The 11,845-nt window shown below is 46.2% G+C and overlaps 1 protein-coding gene across 1 annotated transcript in view; it reads left to right on the top strand.

Moving 5' to 3' along the window:
• Frmd4a (FERM domain containing 4A) overlaps window positions 1–7,969 on the top strand; it is a 194,090-nt gene extending 186,121 nt beyond the window's left edge. The window contains exon 23 of the mRNA XM_042686012.1: window positions 5,191–7,969. Within this exon, the coding sequence (XP_042541946.1) occupies window positions 5,191–5,293 (103 nt within the window). The 3' untranslated portion in view covers window positions 5,294–7,969. The remainder of the gene's footprint in view (window positions 1–5,190) is intronic.
• The last annotated feature ends 3,876 nt before the right edge of the window (window positions 7,970–11,845 follow it).

Genomic DNA, 11,845 nt, shown 5'->3' on the forward strand with positions numbered 1-11,845 from the left:
CTAGTGTGTCCAAGTATCAAGGTAGAAGCACCTGAGATCACATCGCTGCATTTTTGAGTGACAGCTATGTATTTGTACAGATGCTATAAAACCCTGTGGATTAGCTTCATCACCATCACCACCTCCACCACCATCATTACCATCACCACCTAGGAACTCATCAGAATGAGCCCTTGGTACCTTCCTGGCTATTAACTGCAATGCCTGTTGAAATTTCTAAAACGCTGCTGTCCAGGGGTTTTTTAATTGCATAGCATTGAGATCAGCATTTCTAGAAATAGGAGGATGCCATGCAGAGGTAGACAGAATGCTTTTGGGGTATGTTTGTTTGGTGGTATTGAGGTTTGAATCCAGGGCCCTGTGCTTGCTAGGCAGGTACTCTACCGCTTGAGCCATGCATCTAGCCATGTTTTTTTTTTCTTTAGCTGTTTTTCAGAGTCTCACATTTTTGCTTGGGCTGACCTTGAGCCTCTGGACATCTGTCAACTGAGTAGCTGGTATTACAGACATGAGCCACCATGCCTAGTCTAAAATTTTTAATTTGGTCAAAAAAATGGAACCTTGACTCTATATAAGATCTTAGTTCCAGAAGTTCACGTTCAAGGCCACAGTTCACAAAGCTATTAGGGGACAGGCGTGCATATGTATTTTTTTTTTTTGGGTCCGGTCGTGGGACCTGAACTCTGGGTCTGGGCACTGTCCCTCAGCTCTTCAGCTCAAGGCTAGTGCTCTACCACTTGAGCCACAGCGCCACTTCCAGCTTTTTTCTTTTTGCTTATGTGGTGCTGAGGAATCGAACCCAGGGCCTTGAGCATGCAAGGCAAGCGCTCTACCACTGAGCCACCTTCCCAGCCCCCAGGCGTGCATATGTATTAAGTGCTCCAAGAGTTAAAACCAAAAATGTTAAAGATTCAGTGATGAGAGCAATCACTTTTTCCAGTGCTGAGTAGCTAGGATTACCACTGCACCCAGCCTTCTGTGTAAGAGCAGTCTTTTTAAATAGAAAGGATCCATTTTTTTCCTTCAGTATAGTTTGACAAAATAATGTGCTAGAAGTGCTGGAAGTGGGCACTTCAGAATTAAGTAGGTTTGAAAGATTACTGTGAGACTGTGATGGAGAAGCTGGAATTTAGAAACAAGTTCATGTGCAGCCGGGTGGACTGGACTCAAGAGGGCCTTGTCACGTGACCCTCTCTCTACCCAGTCAGTTTTGTAAACGAAGTCATTTTTAGTAAGGCATAGTGATAAAGCGCAGCTCAGAATTTAGAAAGGATGATAAGCATGAAGTGTACACTTGCAGAAGCAATTTATGACTGTTCTTGGAACTGTACATTGACAAAAATCAATTCATACAAAGTAATTGAATTTAATTGAAATTTCTCCACCCTTCCTCCCCCATACACACATCAATCACTTCACCTCCCTGTCAAAGCAGCTGTAAAACACAGCTGACTGAGGATCATGAGTTAGAGGCCCTGGCTTAGCCACTGCCCTGGATCTTACCTGGTAAAGGGCATTCCATAAAGCCAACGGTAGACTCCGAAGTTCCCTCCTGGGTGGCAGAAAAACCTCCCAGGTCACGTGCCAGGGGACAACTTAGTTGATTTCCCCAGGGACCAGGTAGTGCTTCCCGGTTTGCGTTGTTCATGAGGGCTGCCCACTTCCTTGGCCCGAGGCATCTTCTCTTAGCATAGGATTGATTTGTATAGACTGAGAAGCTAGGGCTTCACTAAGCCCCACCAGAAAATACAATGCCAACAGGTTCAGCCACATTTCCAACCTTGAAGGCTGCCTGCTACATCCTTCAGAAATGCTGGAGAATCTCTTAGAAATACTTCCTGTGGAACATCTGTAGAGTGGGTGGATACGTATTTCCGTCCAGCTTCCTCTTGTTTTTTCTTTTATTCCTTCAATAGCTGCACTTTAGTCAGAAAATAGTACACACATTTCAGGCCAGTCGCAAGGGATGCTGTAAGCACCCCTTCTCAGAAGAGGTAGAGACCGGGCAGGCTGTAGCTGTCACTCTGTGGCCCTTCCAGATTCCATCTGGGACAGCCACTGGGCTGCCCCTGCCCCTGCCCCTGCCCCTGCCCCACCAGAGATCTTGTTTGGTCCATTCAATGCTAAGGAGTAAAGAGCTCTACAGTTTAAAAACAAACCTGCCAAGCCCACAGATCTGTGTGTTAGCAATACAGGGGTCTCCTTAATGAGGCACAGGTGAGCATGTGGTCCAGCAACTCCCCCCCCCCACCCATTAACTGAGTCTCACATACATTGTAAACTGCATGACCTGCTGCCTCATTTAAATGCTACTGCTTTGAACTCAGTGAGCATTGAGCTTCTGCTCCATATAAAGAGGATTTTCAGTTCCTCTCAAGCGCATTGTATTGTGACAGAGGTCCTTTGTATTTGTGGTGCAAACTATTACCTATTTTTTTTTGGGGGGGGGGGTTGGTCATGGTGCATGAACTCCAGGCCTGGCACTGCCCGAGCTCTTCAGCTCAAGACTAGCACTGTACCACTTGAGCCACAATGCCACTTCCGCTTTTTTTTTCTGGTAGTTCACTGGAGATGAGAGTCTCATGGACTTTCCTGCCCAGGCTGGCTTCGAACCGTGATCCTCAGATCTCAACCTCCTAAAAGTAACTAGGATTATAGGTGTGAGCCACCACTGCCTGGCCCATTTTTTAAACTATCAGAGTTTCAGCCAAAAACTGTTTTGAGATGTTACACAAAGAGATTCAAACACAATTGATAGTATGAAGTTATGGGATATTGTGTGTTGTGTGGGCATTAATAGGTCATGAAGTTTGAGCAGTTCTGAGTAAAACATGGTAATACAGGACTTTAGCGTATCTGTGTTTAGTGTGTATCAGTGTTCCTAAAGGCCAGGTCCTCAAACTTACTTGTCCAGAGAACCTTTGTTTCCTCAGAGCCTTCACAGGTCTACTTTGAGAAATGCTGGCGGAGGTGATTTCTAAATAGCCTATGAAGTGTAAAGGGAAATTTTGTCCAAAAGATATATCCATATCACAAACAAATGTATCCACAACGAATTTCTCTCCAGAGTTCCTATTTCAAGGTGCTGGTAGTATTCATTGCCTAGGAAACAGAAATCAATTCAATAGACGTAAGCATGGAGGAGTGAATCGGCTGATGGAGATGGGGCTGGGGCCCGCCAGTACTCTCCTCCCATGGCTCTGTTTTCTGCTCCTGTCAGCCTCATGCTTTCAAAGCTGCCTGGCTTGGCCTTTGCCATCTTGGAATTGATTCCTGGTTGGACTCTACATGGGAAGCCAGGGTCACAGGTCTATCCAGGAAGAAGTGCCAACCTTAAAGAGATACTGGCCTCCAGGGGGGCAGCTTGCAATTCTCCCATGTTGGGCCCAAACACCTTTCCCATTAGAAGTTCTCAGTCCTAGGGTGGGTGCAATAGAATCATCCACTTACCATCCAAACTCACACACCATGGCAGCATCATAACTAAGGGCCTTTTATTCCTTTGATTCTGGTGCCACATTTAAGGAGTTAACCCATTGTTTCCAGGGCTGCAAGTACAAAAGTGTCATTAGAATCCACTAGAATGCCCGATGCCAATGGCTCACAGTTATAATCCTAGCCACTCAGGAGGCAGAAACCTAGAGGGATCATAGCTCAAGGCCAGCCCCAGCAGAACAGTCCTTAGGATCCACCTCTCTAATTGCCTAGCAGAAATGCTGAGGGTGTCCAGCAAGCAAGCCAGAGCAAGGCCCTGAGTTCAAGCCCTAATACTAAGGGGGAGGGGGAGGGGGAGGGAGGGAAACCACCAGGATACAAACAAACCTTTGGCATTTTCTAGCTTTCATGGACTTTTTGGACTAAATGAGGAACATTCACAAAGTACAGACACTAGCTGGGAATGTGTGGCTCAGTGACAGAGCGTGTTTACCAAGAATTTACAAGCCCCAGAACCGTGTCGTTCACTTGCTCCACAGAGCCCTGTAAATGAGTGATTCTTCTGTGTGAGCTGCCTCAGCAGGCTGTTATGATACCCTGTAAACTCGCCTTGCTTTGACCTCCCCACCAACCATGCCCGCCTCTTCCCCAGCACTGGGCACAGGGAGCTGGTTTAGGGTAGTTGGTCCTTGATAATGGACCCTCGTATTGCATATTGCCGTCAATCTAGCCATGTGACAACTTTTTTAATTTTTATTTTTTGTGAACATACTGTACAGAGGGATTACAATTACATGGGCAAGATAATGAGTACATTTCTTATCAAGCATTGCAGCCTCCTCCTTTGTTTACCTTTCATATCCCTTCCCAGCCTCCCCCCGCCCCACCCAATCCCTCTCCCCCCCCCCACCAAAGTTGTAAAGTTCATTTTTGACATGACAACTTGTACTTCTCATAGTTGCAATGACTTGTTTTTCCCCATCTCCTCCAGACAACTTCTTGATGTTTCACAATCACCTCTACCCATCCCAACCAGTCATGCCTACCTGTTTTCTTGAGAAGTCTTTCCTTCTTTGCTTTCCTGTATGTTCTATTGGCTGTTTTGGTGCCAGGGGTTAAAGCCGAGGTCTGGAGCTGCACAGCTAGCCCCCTGCTGTATATTTTAAATAAGTATTTTTCCTTTATAATCACAAAAACAGATTGTTTAGAATCCACAGAATTGATTTTATTTTAAAAAATTAGAACTCAAATTCAGAATATCCTGTCAGTCTGACTACAGGGAAAGTCACATATTTTAAATGTTTTTTTTAGGACAGAATAAAAAAAAAATCTACCAGAGAAATCAGGTTCCCCTTTACCACCAAGGCATGCAGCCCCAGAGAGCTCTCACAGAGGGTGCATCTGAAAATCACCTGGGAGAGGGTAGAAAGCACCCCAGGCCCACCCCAGCACACACACCCCATTTCTACCAGTAGCAACCTCAGAGCTCAAACAGGAGCATTTTTGAGTCTCCCAGGTGATTCCAGGATGGGGCCGATGTGAGAGCCACGTTGAGGAAGAGCAGCTAGCTCAGTTTCCCAAGGATTCCAAAGCCCTGTTATGAGACCCTTGTGGTCTCTGGGTGCCTCCTGTATCCTGGGCACCCTCGAGTGCCAGGCTTCGCGCCTTCTGGGCAGGGGAGACCATGGTGAGGGAGGGCCCACATCCCTGCATGCTCCGCCTCTAACCCTGTCGTCTCCTCCTTGACCCCCACAGGAGCTACACTGACAGCTGCTTCCTGGATTCCTCCCTCTATCCAGAACTAGCCGATGTCCAGTGGTACGGGCAGGAAAAAGCCAAGCCCGGGACCCTCGTGTGAGCCAGCCCGATGCCATTCTCTGCCACCTCACGGCCTCTCATTTGCCTTACCCAGACGCACTGTCACCTGCACCAGCTTTGGCCCTCAGCACTTTTTTTTTTTCTTTTTGCTCCTGTCTCCGCAATCCCTTCAAACCCTCAAATACCTGACTGAGGAGACATTCTGGAAGGTTCCGGTCCCACTGTGTGTCCCCCTGGCTCTCTTGCCCACAGAGAGCCAGACAGCAATCCTCAATGGCGCCTTGGTGGCCTCCCTCTGCCAGGCACCGTCCGGGAAGCCAGCATGCATGAACTCCTGCGGACAAGTAGTCAAGGGAGAGAAGGGAAGCAAGATTTACATGCAGACAGCTGCTGCCATAGGCCCACCATGCCCTTCAAGGAGAGTGGCCCCACCTTGTGGGGACCCTTAGTCTCCCCCAAAATCCTCCTAAGTGAGACCGCCTGCGGGGAGTGGCCATGGGGGGGAGTGAGAGAGGAAATCTAGCCCTTCAGAGATGCATCGGGAGATTCACGATCAGTTCTATGCTGCCAAAGATTAAACACATGCAAAAACAAAAACAAACCAATACGTAAGGGGCCAAGAGGAAGACATTCTTTCTTCAACGAGATTTTAAACTCTGCACACCCCAAGTGAAAGCCAACTCGTAAATCTTGTCTTCAGTCCATCTCCTTTAAACATCCTCTTCCCCTTCTGAGAGAGAGCCGTGCAAAGTAGTCCCACAAGGGTGGTGGCAGCAAGGCATGGCCCTGCTGACTCAATGACTCCATCCATCTGGACACCAGGAAATCAGTCCTTGCAGGGAGCAGTGTACAGCAAGCCCTGGTCTCTGCCCAGGCCCTGCTTTCTTTCCAGGAAACTTGAAGGTGACCATTGCCCAAAAGGGGGTTCTCTCTCATTAAAGCCACTAGTCGAAGTATCCCCTGTGTTTTCTTCAAGGTTTTTCATTTGCTTTTCATTTTTATGGGAAACCAAGGGAAAAAGCACATTGCCATCCAGCCAAGTGTGTTTATCTGTCGTGGCTCATTTTTCTGTTCCTTAGCAGATGCGACTTCTGTGTGTCACTTAAAGAGCCCAGCCATGCCCTTAGGTGGGAAGATTTACATGTGTCTACCAGCCGGCAGGCAGAGCAGGGTTGAAAAAAAAAAATCAGCTCCCGAAGGGCCCAGATACTACAACCGTAAACAGTCGCCTCGAAGCGCCACCTTGGTTTGCAGCATCCAACCAAGGAAAAACGAGGAAGAGAACACGTGTGGGAGCTGCCGTTTACATGTGCTTTGAGCTATGCTCAATGCACAACCGGAAAGCCATCAAACTTCAAAGGCCTCAAAAAAAAACATTTTTCTAATAACCAGTGCACAATCTTAGATGGGTGACTCAAGATGGCACAAAAGGTCTCTGTGGAGGAGGTAGACTGTGCATGATGGCGCAGGGGGGGTGGGGGGATTTTCTCATTTGTAAGGACTTCCTAGTCAAAGGCATTTGACAGCCAGGAGCAGGAGCCAGGGTAAGGGGTACTTTTGTGGGAAAGCAGAACTAAAAGTTAGCTACCGTGTCAAAAGGAAAACCTTTGTTTTTCATGTCTGTGTGAACTAATCAGTAGACTCTACCAGACCAGGAAGGTGCAGAATGGACTAACCAGCCATGATGCTCCCTCTGCTGTAGCCTGGAAAGTGCTGTCACTCAAGTGGGACATTCATACCACCCTGGCCACGGCCACCAACTCCTCTGCCACTTCTCTGTGGGGCGTGAGGGCAGGCACCCCAGCAATGCATATGGCTTGGTTGACGCTTCCAGCTTGAGGGACAAAATGTTATTCCCAGAATGCTTGAGGAGTAAACCTGCAAGATAAATAGAAACTGGTTAGGATATGAATCTGGCACTTGAATGGGGAGGGGTAGTTTATGGCTCTTATTTGGGTAATTAGAGCTTAAAATAGTTTTTAGATTACCTCCACCCACCCCTTCCCCTACTCGGAAATGTGATGCACATTGGGTCATTTTCCTTTCTCTCAAAAGAAGGTACAGAGGGAATTCAACACAGCTATGAGCAACAGGTTAAAAAGTCAAGAGAGAAACTAGAGGTGGTGCGGTTACCTGGTTACAGGTTCTAGGACATGGGTAGAAGTCAGAAATAAAGTCTGAAGCCTGTTGGATCAAGCTTTTAGCCCAGTTCTACGGAGAGGCAGAAGTTCTTCCAAAAACATGGGGTACACTTTAGATTAGTAGGGCGGGGGAAAGCAGATGAGTGGAGTAGAAGCAGGAATTACAGTCCCAGCAAACAAAATGACAGTCTGGTAGTGAAGAAGGAGATTGAGTCAAACAGGTTTTACTGTTTCGCTGTGTTCGGTTAATATAAAATGTACATAAAGTGACAGCCCTTCTGGCCTGCCACGATGGTCGTTGTGGGAAACGCTGTGGTGATTGTATGCGAGCACTTACAAATTCTTTCTATAGCCCTATTTCTTTAAAACAAAATGAATTATGAAGCTCCTGGTCTGATATAAAAGCCCCTATTGGATTCTTTGGATACAATAAGAAATTGCCTGTTCAGCCAGGAGACTGGCGAAAAGACTCATACATCAGACTGCTGTGAGCCAGGTGGGGTTCTCATTTTGTTATATGCAGGTGAGTGTTGAAAACTGTTAAAATTCCAATTTGTTTTCATTAAGTATTAGTTTAGTTCGAAATATAGCAAACCTCATCCAGGTGCTATCCAACGACCAATTACTGCTTAGTTAACTAGGTGTAAAGTTTTACATATCCATTAATGTCAATAGTTTATTACAAGTTGTGTAAAATGGACTCTAGTTTAATAATGGGGGTGGGGGGGAGATTAGGTTGCTCCTGAAACTGACTGTAGAGCATGTAAAATGATTTTACTGGATTCTGTTCAACTGTAATCAATGAGAAAGATGTATGTTGTAGACAAAGTTGCAGAATTAAAAAGAAATCTGCTTTTAATTTATTCTTTTTGTATTAAGAATTTGTATAGTACCTTTACATTTTGCAAAACAGTGTTGTCAACACTTATTAAAGCATTTTCAAAATGAAAAGATTCCTGATGCCTCTTGGACATTGTTTATTTCTATGTGGTAAGATGTTTGCTCAGGGGGCTGGGAAGGTGGCTCAGTGGTAAAGCGCTTGCCTTGCATGCCTGAGGCCCTGGGTTTGATTCCTCAGCACCACATAAGCAAAAAGAAAAAAGCCGGAAGTGGTACTGTGGCTCAAGTGGTAGAGCACTAGCCTTGAGCTGAAGAGCTGAGGGACAGCGCCCAGGCCCAGAGTACAGGCCACACGACCGGACCCAAAAAAAAAAAAAATTTCTCAGCTTTATGACTGGTGCTCAACCACTTGAGCCATGCCTCCAGCCTGGCTTTTTGCTGGTTACGGGCTTTTCTGCTCAGGCTGACTTCTATCCTCCAGATATCAGCCTCCTGAGCAGCTTGGATGCCAGGCATAAGCCACCAGCACACAGCTGGATTATTTTTAAAAAACTGGTTTATACATGATATTCTTGTTGATTTTTCCAGATGGTAAAGACAAGCTCTCGTCTTCAGTAGAGACTAATTTCCTTTTGTAAACTATATAAGATCATCTAGTCTAAATTGTGTTCCTTCTTTTCCAAAAAGGATTTGACATTGGAGGCTATTTTGGCCATTGTCACTGGGTCAACAATACATTGCAAGCCGGCGCTGGTGGCTCACGCCTGTAATCCTAGCTACTCAGGAGGCTGAGATCTGAGGATTGTGGTTCAAAATCAGCCCGGGCAGGAGAGACCGTGAGACTCCTCTCTCCAATAAACCACTAGGAAACCGGAAGTGGCGCTGTAGCTCAAGTGGTAGAGCGCTCGCCTTGAGCTGAAGAGCTGAGGGACAGCGCCCAGGCCCAGAGTTCAAGCCCCACGACCGACCAAAAAACAAAACAAAACAAAAACCAATACATTGCAACAGCTACCTTTATATCCTACATGCTGCAGTGTGTGCTAGTCCCACAGTCCCTGGTGAAAGAATCACAAAGGGAAGGACAGCCTTGGTTTCTCTTTTTATGTTGTCCCCAGCTTGCTGTAAAAGAGAAAAGATCCACTGGGTAGATAAACTGGATGTTCAAGCACTGTACAACCACCATTGTTCACCCTCAGTGTTGGCTCCGGCCTAAATATCACATGGCCAAAGCAACAGCCGCAAATGGCTACAACTGACAGCTGCCTGCCCAGCCCCTTACCTGACAGGCTTCTCTTCTCTAGCAGGAAGCTGGAAGTCTGGCTTCCAGGAACATCTTGAAGACACAAAAGCTTGGCTGTCCTGCAGGCCAAGCATTGCTAAAAAGGGAAGACAAAGACAATCATCAATGAGGCTGGAAGTGACCCTGCCAGGGCAGCATTTCCTGCTCCCTGAGCACCAGCAGCTCTCGGGAAGACCCTAAACCTCCTTTCCTTAGGGAAGCACAGCACATTTCAAAATAATCTAAACTTGAACTTGGCCTCCAGCCCTCACTTGGCTTTTTCCACTTACAGCTAGTGCTGTTAATACGTTGAACCACATCTCTACTCCTGGCTTTTTGCTAGTTAGGTGGAGATAACTTTGGTCTGTTTGGGGTGACTCTGAACCTCGAATCTCAGATCTCAGCCCCCTGAGTAGCTAGGACTATAAGCAAGAGCCACTGATATCTGACTAATCTACACTTAAGAACATGCTCATGTATGCCTTTTACTGTAAATAGGAAATAAATCTACCTTTAACATGCCTCTCCCTCCTCCTTCTGTCTCCTCTCCTTCTCCCCTTACATAGTGCTAACAAAGTTAACTGTTAAATTAACATAAACATCTTAATCCTGCAGACCATAGTAGAAATAGCCAGCCCTTGTCATTTTCCCAGAATACCAGTTCAAAAAGGACCTTGTGCGAAGCCCTAGGAAGACTGTGCAGAGCCACTGAGGAGGGCCAGCAAGTGTGCCACTGGCCCTCTTGGTCCATGCATAGCACACTAGGCTAGAGCCGGGGTGCTGACGGATGAGACAGCAGACATGATCACCATATACAGTGATTAGCAGTCACAGGCATTAAACAAAGAGATTAAAATGGATTCTCAAGGACAACAGATGAACAAATGTACAGACAGGGCCTGACACCTCGTTCAAGGAGTTGGATGTTCAGAGATGATAGGGAAAGATGGCTGAGCCAGCAAGGTGCAACTTCTCTGGCTTGCACAATGCCATGATCCCAACAAAGTCACTGTCCGCAGGCAGGAGCTCAGTGGGCCGAAGCTGATTAATTATTATTTGTAACTGATTATCTGCTTACACAGTAACTGATAACAAGCTTACAGGTTGACAGTTGCACCAAGGTTTGTTTCTTAGCAGGAACCCATTTTTCTCTTCATAAATTTCTATCTCCTTAAGCTACTTGGCTCCTCTCATTTTTTTCCACCCATTTCCTCTTAAACCTACTCCAACTGTGCTTTAGCATCTCTGCCAGATGTACTGTCAAATCCATGCCATGCAGAGTCCCATCATTAATGATCTGTTGTCATTTTATGCAACTTACTTGCAGCACAGGATGCAATGGTTGCCTTGCTTCATTCAATCACCTTCTGTACTTGGACTCCAGAGTATACATCTGCTGGTCCTGAGGTTTGAACTCAGGGTATTGGTGCTGTCCCTGAACACATTGTTCAAGGCTAGCACCTAATCCCTTGAGCAACAGCTCTACATCCAGTTTTTGTTGTTGCTCAATTGAAGAGTCTTACCTACTTTCTTACCAGGCTGGCTTCGAACCTTGATCCTCAGATCTTAGCCTCCTGAGTAGCTAGGATTACAGACGTGAGCCACTGTCACCCAAATTCATCTTTTCTATTCCACTTGTATGCTTGATGATACCTGTTTCTCTCCATCCTGAGCCTCTTCTCTTGACCCTGTACATCCTACTGCCTACTGAGCATCTCCACAGACATCTATCATGCTAACAGGTCCAGAACTAAACTCTTGACCTCCACATCTGCTTCATTAATGGCTTCCACAGCTCACCTACAGGAAGCTCCACCCTTGCAATGCTCAGGTTGGAGAACTTGAAATCACTCCTGTTTGCTTTCTCTCACACTTAGAACCTACAGGGGGAAAAACAGATATGAGATCCCTGTCACTAGATATTGCTATTACATTGAAGAAAAAAAGGGAGAACTTAAACGATTATATAACATATTAGGAAGTGAGTCAATTTAAAAAAAAAAACACAAGGACTGTGAAAAGTTTAGCCTATGACAGCCAGGTCAGGCTGGTAAATTTGGAGCAAGAAAATCTTCCTGATTGCCTGGGTGTAGTGAAGCAGGCCACATCTGGGTGCTGTGGACAGCAGTGTAACAAGAGTGCAGTCAGGACAATCACAAAGCATAAGCAGTGTTTCCACAACACTGGACACTTAAGAGACTAGGAAACTTTTGAGTAGCAAACACTAGTCAGGACAAGGGAGAGGGGTGGGTGATGAAGTGATCCCTGCTTGGAGTGTGGCAGAAGTCCCAACATAATGGAAGCTGCTGGTAAGTTGGGGAGTAAATATATG

The sequence above is a fragment of the Dipodomys spectabilis genome, unplaced genomic scaffold, assembly GCF_019054845.1.
Source record: "Dipodomys spectabilis isolate Male_0828 unplaced genomic scaffold, ASM1905484v1 ptg000096l, whole genome shotgun sequence".
Taxonomy (NCBI): domain Eukaryota; kingdom Metazoa; phylum Chordata; class Mammalia; order Rodentia; family Heteromyidae; genus Dipodomys; species Dipodomys spectabilis.